Genomic DNA, 13,785 nt, shown 5'->3' with positions numbered 1-13,785 from the left:
TCATGTTATGTGAAGTACTCTGATAGGCATTACCATATTTCTTTGCTTTTACTTAGTTGTTACTTGAAATGATTTGTTTATGGTGTCTCTCTCTCTCTCTCCAATAAACTATAACCTCCAAGAGGAAAGAAAGACCTTTTCTGTCTTATACTGCTATTCCCCAACTTCCATCGTTCAGCAAGTATACGAATAAACGGTTACATAAAACACTACTGCCCTCTAAACACTATGCACTCACCCCCAAAGCAGTGTGATTAAATTAAATGACCCTTTCGGGGCTGTTCCATTCAATATTCTGTTTTTAAATTTTAGAACAGACATATTTTTCATTAACCTACAAGACTGGTGGAGAAAACGTAGAGCCTTAGAAAGAACTGGCTAAATGGTGGAATTCAGAAAGTCCTCAATTGACACCAACCACAGCAATGACTGTTTCCAGCAAGAAGAAGCAACAGATGCTTACTGGCAAAAAGATGTTTGGCTTCAAAGTATATCCCATAAGATACATATGAATTTAACAATGGAAAATAGGAACATTATCATGAAGAAATCAAGCAGACATCACCATGACCATGTGATCACACCTCACACAGCAGGTGTCACGTCCCTCCGGATACAATGCACTAGAAAGGACATAATCCCTTCTGTGCTGCTTGTGCCAAAAGTGTGTAACCTGAATGTAATGATGACGAAATATCAGAAAAATCTAAATTGAGAAATATTCTGTAAAATTACAGTCCACACAGTTCAAAATGTCAAGGTTATGAAAGACAAAGAAATGCTGAGAAACTGTTCTAGACTAAAGAAGGCTACAAGGGGCACCCTGGCTGAGTCAGTCAAGGGAGCAAGTGACTCTTGACCTCAGGTCGTGAGTTCGAGCTCCACTCTAAGCACAGAGACTACTTTAAAATAAAATAGAATAGGATAAAAATAAAATAGAATACAACAAAAATAAAATAAGATAAAATGCAATACAATGCAATACAATGCAATAACAGCATATGAGGTAAGACGCCATATGTGTAATCCTGGACTGGGTCCCGCATCACGGGAACTTGCTTCTTTTGCTAGAAAGGACATTACTGGGACAACTGGTAAAAATCCAAAAGAGGACTTCACTAGATTAGATAATATTACTTCTTTTCATAACAGAATGTCCTATTTTAGAGAATACACATGCAAGTGTTTAGGAGAAAAAGAGCACTGTGACTGCAACATGAAGTGACTCAGGAAAGCAAGTATGCAGACAGAGAGAAAGCGGCGGGAGTGACAGCACAGCCACGGTAAAGGTCAGGACCCGGGGGCCGGCTGAAGGGGAGGCGTCCTGCGTTCCACAGTTTGAAATGCTCTGCATCACGTACCCACTCCTTCCCCAGGGGCTACAATTCTCCCCGTAAAGCGGCCTGAACCAGAGGATCAAAGGCCTGCAATTTCACAACTTCCCTTCTCCCTTCCCAACCCGAGCAACAGCTACGTGGCCCCGTCCGACGTCACCAGTGACAGACCTCCACTGCTCACCTGGAAAGAGTCCATGCACACCGGACTGGAGGCCAGCTCCTCATCTACCGCGTGCAGCTTCTCCATGAAAGTGCTGTCCCTGCTCTGCTTGGGCTTTGGGGGAGGTGGGGGCCCCATGGGCACGACCTCAGCGCTGATGTGCCTAACGGCAGGTGTGGGGACTTTCTCAGCCTGAATGAAAGAGGCAACGATGTTAAAAAGTGAAAGGGAGGGAGGAGAAGAGAAAGAGAGGAAAGGAGAGAAAAGAAACAAAAGAGGTGGGCAGAGACGGGCACATCCTTCATATGCCAGTGATCTTTCCCTTGCCATGTAGACAGAGCTACATAAAAACAGATACACTGTCAAATATATTAATCTAATTAGGTTCCATCCTATTTCCAATGAAGCCAACAGGATGCTGCCTAGGTGATCAAAAGTGGAAAATCTAACAAAAATGGCTTTAGGACAACATTAGGAAAAAGACAAAGCTAGGAGAAAAGAAACCGCTAGTCACCCCTATCTGGCTGCTCGGAGGACTCAGAAAAGCACCCCCACCCCCATCACTGAGCTCCAGTTTTCCTCTCAACTGCTGGCTGACTTAAATAAAGGACTCTGAAATCTGAACAGTTCTGAAGAGGCACAGGCAACAGCACAATTAGCGGGACCGAGTGGCGTGTGCTCAAGGGGGACGGCTCAGCATCCCACGGACAGCCGCCCTGCGGCGCAGTCCCATCCTCGTCTCTTGTGCTCGGTGCCGACTCACCTCCGATAATACGCCGCCCTCCTCGTCCGTTTCAGTCACCTCGGAAGCCTGCCTCAATCTGGATTTCTTTGCCCCACGTGGGGACGAAGCGGTGCTTTCAACATCACTTTCCAATAAACTCTACAAGACAAACCCAGTTCGTGTTCACATTTCTGCCCCTACGTCATTCCACTGAGTCTGAAGTATCTCAAGAAAATGAATCAATTTAAAGTAAGAGAAAATAAACCTTAAACAGAAGTTTAATATTCGGAAGCTAATCAGATTGGTCTTCTCATTAAAATTACAAGACATTGGCTTAAAATCCTTTTACAAACAAGTCAAAGAATGCACTAAGAAACAATATTACACAGCAATGAGAACGAACAAACTGTGGCTGTAAGCAACTGTACAGAAGAATCACAAAGGGTCAGCGATGAAACAAAAAAACAAAAAAGCCAGACATGGGGGAGTACATGTAAGTTTAGAAGCAACACGCGCAGCGCTGCCCACTTAGGCGACAGAACCACAGAGAAAGAGGACGCGGGTACGCTGGTGGGGCTGCATTTAAGGAGTCTGGAGAACTCTCGTGAGGACTGGCTTTATAATTATTTAAGCTGTATTTAAAAATTTTTATTCTGGGGGCGCCTGGATAGCTCAGTTGGTTGAGCGTCTGACTTCGGCTCAGGTCACGATCTCGCGGTCCGTGAGTTCGAGCCCCACGTCAGGCTCTGTGCTGACAGCTCAGAGCCGGGAGCCTGTTTCAGATTCTGTGTCTCCCTCTCTCTCTGACCCTCCCCCGTTCATGCTCTGTCACTCTCTGTCTCAAAAATAAATAAATGTTAAAAAAAAATTAAAAAAAAATTTTTTTTTATTCTGTGCACAGTTCTATACATTAGATGTGTGTTCTATTTCATAATATAAGACACGAAAACATTAAGGGAGTAGTAGGAAGAAGAGAAAATGCCCCACAGTCTTGGATTTATGCAAAGAAATGAGCAGAAAAAAGCAATGTGCCTCGTTCCTCTCTACAGAACAGGCGACAACACTAAGGAGGCCTTACTGGGTCTCGTTTCTTCTCCATTAGCAGCTAACACTCACAGGGGGAGCCACTGACCTCTTCAGCCGTCTCGTCCTCCTCTTCTTCATCTGGCTGGTACTCCTCATCTGAGGAGTCATCCTCTTCGAGGTGAATATCCACAAACTGAGGGGGCTGCGTTAGCACAAATTATAGAAAGAAATGAAGTTACAGGAAACACAAATCATACGTATTTGGAAAATAAGAGGAAGAAAGCAGAGCAGGAAAGAAATAAATCCTAACAGCACAATGAGCAGCTATAGCAAGTAACAACAGGCAGCGGGTAAAGAGATTCCTAGCGTGAGAGTCAAACCTAAGAGGAATGGAAAGGAAAAAAAACAAAGATCGAATTAAAACAAGAAGACAGATCCCCCAAAAATTAAATAGAAAGGAAGTACTTAGATTTCAAAACTGATGAAGTCTTTCTGGAAAAAAGAATTACCTCTTCCAAGTTTACCTTAATTTCATTGGCCTTCTTAATTGGTGAAATATTCCATGTTGGAATTACCTACCAACAAAGAATATAAATAATTACGTTCTCTTCACCGAAATAGACGGCTTTTCAATTTTACCTCCTCTTCACCATCACAAAGAGCCATCCATGTACCTAACGTGTAGGTGCAGGGATCAAGGAATATTAATTATCTCCAAGGGTATACTCTCAATTGTTTGCCAGAGCTTATCAGATGAAAAGGAGAGAAGAATCTATTTCAATCTAGCATCTCTGCCTTAACCCTAGTGAGACTTTATTAACTATAAATGGAAAAAACATCGGTCTTGCCTACTTTATTTACTTATATATTTTAAATAAACTCTACCCCCCACTGTGGGGCTCAAACTCACGAACCTGAGATCAAGAGTCACATGCTCTTTCAGCTGAGCCAGCCAGGCACCCCTGACTTTATATCACAACTTGGGTTCACATGGATTAATGAATTTGAAAACTATCTGTGAGGCACCTGGGTGGCTCAGTAGGTTGACTGACTTTGGCTGAGGTCATGATCTCACTGTTCACAAATTCAAAAGCCACACTGAGCTCTGTGCTGACAGGTCAGAGCCTGGAGCCTGCTTCGGATTCTGGGTCTCCCTCTTTCTCTCTGCCCCTCCCCCACTCATTGTCTGTCTGTCTGTCTGTCTCTCTCTCTCTCTCTGAAAAATAAACATTAAAAAAAAACGATTTGTAAACTATAATAATACACATACCTAGGATACTACAGGTGACAGTAGCCTTTTTGACATCAGTATTTTTTTAATCAATCACATAAATCCAACGTAAATGTGCCTCCCAAGAGCCAGCCATGACCAGTTCTTTTGGAAAGATTTAGGGGTCAAGTATCAAATTGTCCTCAACTTATTTTCAAATAGTACAGGAAAAAAACAAGAGATAGATATAAAGATATAAAGTAAAATATGGCAAAATTTTACAGTTAAATCTAGATGGAATCTAAACTGCCTATAAAATTATTTTAACTTCTTGTATGTTTTAAAATAACAGAGTTGGAGTGAAATGTTTTTAAAGAATTTTTTTAAGGCTCTTACATGCTGCTGACAAAAAATGTCCCTGGAGTGTATAATTTCTTGAGCATTTAAGGTGACCCAGTGAAAATCGGGTTATTGAGCACAACCCAAGAGGCACTGGGTTCTATCTCCACAAGGAGCCTCAGCCTCTCCACATCTCCTCAGCCCTGCCATGTCCCAGCCCCTTCCCTTGCTCTGTTGAACTAGGCCCAGTATAGGGTAAAGGGAATGATGTGATTCTGGTCCACACTCCTTCCCGGGTGTGTTTCTAAACCAATCAGGTTCCCTACTGCCAAATCCATCCAAAAAGGCGGGGCGAGGCAGCATCCGGAAGTGTGCTGGAGTCCTGGAGTCCGTCTATTAAGCATTAAGAAGCAGGAAACTTGGACTTCAGTCCTTGCTGTCCCACATACACTAACATCTTGGGCTGTCCAACTTATCTATTCTTATTCACGGTTGGTAAACACAACCCAGAGCCTGCTTTGGATCTCTGTTTCCAAATCAAATATGGAATTACTTTCAATTATACTTTGTATGTCAGGCAGACTTCACAGAACTCCCGTCTCACTGATGGCTGCTTTCATCAGAGCTACCACAGGCTCATGTGTGATTACTTCCCGGAGAAATGAAATTTCACTATATGCAACTGGGGTTAGCTGATCAGACAAAACAATACAACGGCTGTCAAAAACAAGCCAATGAAATCCTTGGCTGCATTAAGAGAAATACGGTACCTGAAACACGGAGGGGATAACCTAACTTTAATCCATACTAGTTAAACAACATCTGCAGCAGGAGACTCCACGCATACTTTTAAAAGGACACGGACAAAGTAGGCACACGCAGAAGAAAAGGATCAGATTAGTGTATGTACTCAAAGCCTTCTCACGGGAAGACCAATAAAAAACCGAGAGACATTTAGCAAGAAAAGAATATTACAAAAAGACATACTAGTTTTCTTCTACTAGAGGGAGGTCACGTGGACTTATTTCTTCTATACAGCTGCAAAGAACAGAACCGGAAAAAAGACAAGAACACCAATACGCATCATGAGTCCTCAAGGCAAATCTTCCCTACACTGGAGAGAAAGTGGACCGCCTCAGGACTATCGCCCGCCTATCACAGGTGCTGAGCACATACTGGACTTGAGTAGGATTTAAATGGCTCCCAGCATCTGCACCAGAATACTCCAGAAGTCTTCATATGGCTCTCATCTCTCAGTGTGCAAAACAGCCAGCTGCTGTTTCCAATAATGCATGTTCCCAGGCCCTACATCCAGCTCCCCGTTCCGGGTCTGAGGCGAGCCAAGGAATACGCATTTTTCATTAGCACTCCTGAGGGACCCCACGCCAGGGCGACATTGATGCAAGTGCTCCCTGGAACATACTTGGAAAAATGCTATTATGCCACATATAACGTGAATAGGAAAACTGACCCTGCTCACACTTTCAACCGTGCTAAATGGTTATCTACCCAGCACTTCCAAAAAGCAAGACCTCCGCATCAACTAGAATGAACTCTGATATTGATTCCGCATGTTGTCTCTATTTCTCTTTCACAAGTATTTCAGGATGCAAACCCAGACCATAGTAAATCCTTCCTATATATTTTTCCCCTGCAAATAACCTGTAATTAGATTTTATTTACCAAACTAAATAAAGAAAAAAAAAAACAGAACACCCACCACTCCTTTTTCCACCACTTCCTTCAGTTTAGAGCGTGTCATTTTGGGCTCCTGAGGCAGGGAAAATGAGAAGAAAACAGTCAATAAAAATCATCACGTGTACCTGGGGTTTTGAGATGCTACCTCTGCCCCCAACCACCAAGCTATTTACACAGTCCCAAGTAACGCCCTACGCGCAGCCCCATTACATAGCTCAGTTCCCTGACATTAAAGGGTAACAGTCAACTACTCACAAACATGGGCATATCTTCCGTCTCACTGATGGCTGCTTTCATCATAGCTACCACATGTTCATTTGTGATTACTTCCTGGAGAAAGATGAAATTTCACTTTATGCAACAAAGATGTGTAATCTAGACAACGCTCAGTCCTCTGTAACTCTGCTAGAGTGGACACATGTCCACTGCATGTGGACACGGAATGGACAGATGAGAGCCAGAAACTGAAACGGCTTCAGACTGGGGTAAAGCCAGTTCTGGACAGAAGCACACAGTTCAAACTGTAATAAAGCAGCAAACAGATGGATCCCATCGGCAGCTACCAAGAGCATGAATGAGATTCCGAAATAACGGACTACGTGCTTCAGAGAAGCAGTAACAAGCAACGAAGGTTTTGTAAATGGCCGTATTGATACATATCAAAGAACAGTATCAGCAAATGTGCACAGTAAACCGTTAACCTGGCATCTTTTCAGATCTATCAACCCACCAAAGAGCAGGTCCACTGTGAACATTATCATCTCTGAGTCTGCCAACCACGAGCACAACCCATCAAGCCAGTGGAGGAAGCAGAGGAACAGTTTACCTTCCCAGTTAAGGTCTCTTTAAATGTGTGTTCAGATTTCTAATGCGTGCTGAGTGCAATGAGAAAGCATGTTGGGAGGGAAAAAGTTTTTTGGCGCACGCACCTCACAAAATCACCAATTCCCATACTAAGAACCAAGAATTCCCTGAGTGTTTCACGTGCTCTCCAAGAGGCGTTTCCATCGCGTTCCTTACTCACGTGGAGGATGTTGCGCACGTTGACCGCGGTCAGGTTGTGCTGCTTGGCGCCGTCCTCCAGCGTGCGGTCCAGCACGTCGTCCAGCTTCAGATCGCAAGCCCAAGTGCCTTCTTCTTGACCCCTTCCATCTCGTTTCCTCTTGGTACCCTTTTTCTTTTTTCGCCTTTTCTCACTTTCTTCATTGCCTTGCTCTTCTGCAGATAAACCGAGAACACCATCAGAATCTCCAAAACAACCGCTCCCAGAACTTAACCCAAGAAGCCAATCGTAAATGAAAAACAAGCTGCCAGCTCACTGGCCTTGGAAATCAAAGAAGCCTACAATGTGGCGACAGTGACGGTGGAGTGGGGAGAACCGTCGTAGCGGTAACACCCGGTATTTGCTCAACATCTGTCAGGTATTCTGCTACACACTATGCGTATCTATTTAGTCCTCCTAACAACCACGGGAGGCAAGGACTATTACCTCTCCCACTGTACAGACGAAGAAACTGAGACAGATTACGAACCTGTCCCAAGAGCTAGTAGTGACAGGGCCATGCTCTGAAACCACGTTCTCTAGCCCTGGAACCCACAGTCTTAATTCCTGCTCTGCACTGCCCAGAGAGTACACCAGACACCCTGGCTTTGTGTTTCAGTTCCGGGCAACCTCGGCCAGAGTCTCATTTTCTTTCTTCTGCGAATATAGACATCTGCCTCACAGGGATGCCACCAGATTAAGTGAGATAACTATATCGAAGTGCTTCATAACCATTGGAATGTTATATGATGTAATTTAACATCATTATTAGACTCCTCCATCTAGAAAGAAGAAAAACAAGGAGCAAGCAATAAAAAATTCACTCTGAGCTCTAGAAGAAAAGGGGGTAAGCATCAGAGTTCTCTCCATTCTACAAGAAGGGAGCATATATACAACCAGACAAAGGAAAAATCTTCCTGATTATTAGAATCTGTTAAGTCTTGAAACAGACTATCACGTAATCCCAAAACGAAGTTCTCATCCGTCTGACGTTCTCGGCCTGCTGCCCTCTGCGAACACGTATTTGAGAGGAGTCACATGAAGATGACCTTCTCTGTTTAAAAGGATTTTGTGACCTTCAAGCCACAGCCTGGCAATATTTGCATCGCGAAAAATTATTAGTGACTTGTGAACACACACCAAGAATCTGATCATTGTGTACGACTCCCAACCCAGTAATTCTTATTCTTAAAGAAATAATTAGATCTGCACAGACTAATCATCACACTGTTCATTTCAACATTATTTTTCTTCTTCCCTGAAGTTCATTTATTTGAGAGTGAGAGACAGAGCACACACACAGGGAAGGGGCAGATAGAGAGGGAGAGAGAGAATCCCAAGCAGGCTCCATGCTGCCCAGCGTAGAGGCAGACGCAGGCTCGAACCCAGAAACCACAAAATCATGACCCGAGCTGAGATCAAGAGTCAGACACCCACCCAACTGAGCCACCCATGTGTCCCAACATTAATTATTTTAGCAAAAAGATGGAAAACACCTAAACATCCAATATTACAGGAGTGGTTAAGTGAACAATGGTACATTCATACACTGGACTGTAACTGAGTCATTAAAAATTGTCTTTTTTAAGCAATTGTGGAGGGAGGAGACAAGTAAAAATGTATTCTTTTTTTTTAACATTTAGAGAAAGAGAGAACACGCGCGTGCAGGTGTGGGGGAAGGGCAGAAAGAAAGGGAGACCGAGAATCCCAAGCAGGCTCTGTGCTGACAGCAGAGAGCCTGACATGGGGCTCAATCTCATGAACCATGAGCTGGAGTTGATCACTTAACCGACTGAGCCACCTAGGCACCCTAAAAATAAACATTTTTAAAAACCTTAAAAAAAAAAAAAAGAGCTCTCAGTGAAATGGAAATTTTTCTGATAATGATTTTTAAGTGAAAAAAAAAAAGGTAGAATTCAAACACGAGCGTCTTACAGTCGTGACACCTAAACCAAATGTGCTGCTTCAAGATGTGCCGCAAAAGGAACATAAAACCTCACAAAGTGTCTTAAGAGTGATAAAGCTCTTGACTGATGCTTTTTTGAGAAAGCAACAAAGGGAGAACTACACCACACAACACACAACAAAACTCCCCAAAGGCTTCTGTATCCACATCTTTCCCCCAAGTCTCTCTTACCTCACCGGTTCTCCATGAATCCCAGAACTCCTCTCTCGTCGAGTCTCCTGGATGCCCTCTCTTTGCGCCCCACCCTTCCTCTCGCATCCTCTCTCACGCAGACCGGTTGGGCCCGGTCTCGCCCGGTCGTGGTACTGCCATCTGCCCTTGCCTCCTCATCTTCCCTGGGCTGCAGCTAATAACGACCCAGCAGTTGCAGAACAAAGATTTCTGAGACCCGAAGAAGCTCTGATTCCGCCTTCCAATCCTATCCTACCATGTTATTAGTAACACTGTCAATTGCAAAACTGATCCAGGGGGGAGAAAGTTTCAAAGAAATGACAGAAGTTCAAACTATTAATACTATACTAGAAGCAACAAAGTTTGTTAACTGAGACATCACCAAAAAATGTAATCTTTATAAAATTTAGACGTACAAAATGTAATCAGAATTCACTAAAATGAAGGCCAGAAAAGGAAACACATAATGGAAGCAGCTAAATTTTATAGAATTTTATATAGTTAGTTGATGAGGAACCAAACTATCCTTTAAAACAGAGCTTCTCAAGGCACCTGGGGGGCTCAGTCAGTTGGGTGCCTGACTCTTGATTTTGGCTCAGGTCATGATCTCACAGTTCATGGGTTGGAGCCCCACATCGGGCTGGCTCTGTGCTGACGGTGCGGAGCCTACTTGGGATTCTCTCTCTCCCTCTATCTCTCTCCCGCCCCTGCCATGCGCTCTCGCTCTCTCTCAAAATAAACTAAAAAAAGAGCTTCTCAGGAACCTGGGTGGCTCAGTTGGTTAAGCATTCATTCAACTCTTGATTTTGGCTCAGGTCATGATCTCACAGTTCGAGGGATCAAGCCCCACATTGGACTCTGCCCTGACAGCATGGAGCCTGCTTGGTATTCCCTCCCTCTCTCTCTCTCTCTCTCTCTCTCTCTCTCTCTCTCTGCCCCTCCCCCACTCTTGAGCACACTCTCAAAATAAATAAACATTAAAAAAAAAAAAAAAGAATGGGAGTGCCTGGATGGCTCAGTCAGTTAAGTGTCTAACTCTTGATTTCAGTTCAGGTCATGACCTCAAGGTCCATGACTTTCTAAGACTCACATCCGGCTCTGTGCTGACAGTGCAGAGCCTACTTGAGATTCTCTCTCTCCTCTTCTCTCTGCCCCTCCCCACCCCTCTCAAAATAAATAAACTTAAAAAAAAAAAGAACGTAGCCATCATGTCAAATGTTATGAAATTTCTAAACTTTCACTCTCAGTTTCCATAAATTACTTTGTTTCAAACTAGTTCTCAAACTTGGCCCTGGTTCTCAGACCACACTTTGAGTAGCACTGTCTTAGGATATACGCTGAAAAACATTTATCCCCGCTAGAAATAAAATAAAAAATGAAATACCAAAATGATTTAAATGAAGAAAAATAAAAATAATAACAAATGAATTGTGATGAAAGTTTATCATGAAATTGATTTTTTACAATGTTTATTTTTGAGAAAGAGAGAGTGAGCGAGCTCAGGAGCCGGGAGGGTTGTTGGGTGGGGGCAAGGATCCTAAGCAGGCTCCACACTGACAGCACAGAGCCCACAGAGCCCAATGTGGAGCTCAAACTCACCAACTGTGAGATCATGACCTACCCAAAGTCGGACGCTTAACCAACTGAGCCACCCAGGTGCCCCATCATAAAATTTAAATGCAAGTATTTTTTCATGGAAAAAATCATTAGAGTTAGCATAATTACATTTAGAATATAAACACGGAATCAAAGTGGAGTTAAACCATCTCAGTGTCTAAATTACATTACGCATACATATTTCTCCTCTGATTTCTGATTGTAATGCTGAGTTTTTATTATGGAGTGTATGTCTGTAAGGAAAATGTAATGCATTCAAATTCCAAAACACTACACAGTCAATCCAAAAAAGAACAGATAGTTCAACTATTTGCTATTCTGTTTTAAAACTAATCCTTTATCTTCTAAAATACTGGGATACCACGGACTCTATGAATTCTAAAGAGTTGAAATTTAAAATTAGAAAAAGGAAGCCCCTTTTTTTTGGCTTCCAAAGACCAGACTGGAAAAGATAAAGAAGAAAATCTAATTTTTCCTTCCATGAGATAGAAGATGGCTAAAAACAAGCCATTCCCTTAAAAATAGATCCAATGATGTAACCAATAAATTGAAAGTAAAATACACTATAAGTGTACTGTAAAGTGGATAAAGTCAGTAAAAATATGGGTGGGTTCTGTAATATCACCAAAATTGTCATGATGTATGAAAACAGTTGCTTAAGAACCTTGTCAAAAACACACCCAGGACCTCTGATTCTGGCCACAACTATTTTTTTTTTTTTTTTAACACGGGAAACCTTCCCACCAAAAACAACTGTAAAACTATGTAAAACTACAATTTACCCTCAGACAACACAGGTTTGAACTGTTCACATCCACTTATATGTGGATTTTTTTTCAATAAATACAGTATAGGCGTGCCTGGGTGGCTCAGTTGGTTAAGCATCCAACTTCGGCTCAGGTCATGTTCGTGAGTTTGAGCCCCATGTCGGGCCCTGTGCTGACAACTCAGAGCCTGGAGCCTGCTATGGATTCTGTGTCTCCATCTCTCTCTCTACCCCTCCCCTGCCTCTCAAAAATGAGTAAACATTAAATATATATATATAAATGATCCCAGATAAAAACAAAGCAAAGAATTTCAGGATGAATCAAAGCACAAGACAGGTTAGCTCTATGATCAATATAAATGAATACTGACTGGCTAACATAGTAACAATAACGTCTTAGGGGTTTAAAACTTATGAAGAAGTAAAACATAACATCAATAGCACAAAAGGCAGGAGTAGATATATGTAGTGAAATGGCTATAAAATTCCTGTATTGTTTTGAAAGTGGTAAAAGCACACATTTAAGGTACAATGTAATAATTTCGAAGATGTATATGTTGGGGCACTTGCCTGGCTCAGTTGGTAGAGGATGTGACTCTTGATCTCAGGGTCATGAGTTCAAGCCCCACAGTGGGCATATAGCTCACTTTAAAAAAAAAGAAAAAAAGTTTTGGGGCACATGAGTGGCTCAGTTGGTTAAGTGTCTGACTCTTGGTTTTAGCTCAGGTCATGATCTCATAGTTCATAAATTTGAGCCTCACATCTCCCTCTGCCCTGACAATGTGGAATCTGCCTGGGCTTCTCTCTCTGCCCTCTCTCTCTGCCCCTCCCCAACTTGCACTGTCTCTCTCTCAAAATAAACTTTTAAAAAATTTTTTTAAATTTAAAAACATAAAAACATATCAAATCTTGGACTATTTTTAAAAATAAAAAGATGCATATTGTTAATCTATAGAGTAACATGTGCAAGAAAAAATATAAAACTAAAGAACTAATAACGAAGAAAAATAAAAGTACTTGGTTAATCAAAAGAAGGAAAGAAGAAACAAAAAAAAACAGGAAAATAAAAAATTCAACTTACGTTAGGTTAAATATAAACTCAACTTATGTATAACGTTAAATATAGTAATACATTAAACATAAACTCAAATTACATTAAATATAAACAAAATATATGAGCTAATTAAAAAGCAAAAATGTTCGGACTAAGTTTTCTTTAAAAAGACTAGACTACACATAGGAGAAACATTTAAAAACATTTTTTAATACATTTATTAATTTTTGAGAGACAGAGAACAAGTCAGGGAGGGGCAGAGAGAGAATGACACACAGAATCTGAATGAAGCAGGCTCTAGGCTCCGAGCTGTCAGCACAGAGCCCAACGCAGGGCTCAAACCCACAAACCGTGAGATCATGACCTGAGCCGAGATCAAGAGTCAGATACCCTTATCCGACTGAGCCACCCAGGCACCCTTAGGAGAAACATTTTAAAAATAAAGGCACAAAAAAGGTTGAAAGCAAAAGAATATAAATACTATATACCATGTATACACGAATATCACAAAGAAAACTTTAAGGCAAGAATATAAAAAGGAACGTTTCATACTAATTGAGTTAATTCAACAGGAAGACAAAACAATTCTAAATTGGTATGCATCTGATAATAGAGCTTAAATATATAAAATAAAAGTTGACAGGGAAAAAAAGGATAAAGTCACAGTCATATTTG

The 13,785-nt window shown here is 41.9% G+C and overlaps 1 protein-coding gene across 10 annotated transcripts in view; it reads right to left on the bottom strand.

Annotated features, from left to right (window-relative positions):
• Window positions 1-13,785, bottom strand: part of LOC101087446 (GON-4-like protein) — a 74,382-nt gene that overhangs the window by 39,847 nt on the left and 20,750 nt on the right. For 8 of the 10 annotated variants that reach the window (XM_045048748.1, XM_045048747.1, XM_045048745.1 and 5 more), the window contains 7 exons: window positions 7,519-7,712; window positions 6,750-6,824; window positions 6,517-6,567; window positions 3,757-3,822; window positions 3,354-3,449; window positions 2,261-2,380; window positions 1,519-1,689 (listed from right to left, as the gene is read on the bottom strand). In XM_045048748.1, coding sequence (XP_044904683.1) covers window positions 1,519-1,689; window positions 2,261-2,380; window positions 3,354-3,449; window positions 3,757-3,822; window positions 6,517-6,567; window positions 6,750-6,824; window positions 7,519-7,712 — 773 coding nt within the window. The remainder of the gene's footprint in view (window positions 1-1,518; window positions 1,690-2,260; window positions 2,381-3,353; window positions 3,450-3,756; window positions 3,823-6,516; window positions 6,568-6,749; window positions 6,825-7,518; window positions 7,713-13,785) is intronic. The other 2 variants (XM_023247673.2, XM_011291184.4) reach the window with 1 other exon arrangement.

This window comes from Felis catus, chromosome F1 (genome assembly GCF_018350175.1).
Source record: "Felis catus isolate Fca126 chromosome F1, F.catus_Fca126_mat1.0, whole genome shotgun sequence".
Classification (NCBI taxonomy): Eukaryota; Metazoa; Chordata; class Mammalia; order Carnivora; family Felidae; genus Felis; species Felis catus.
The sequence above is the reverse complement of the archived record's forward strand: the minus strand, read 5'-3'. Positions and strand labels throughout refer to the sequence as shown.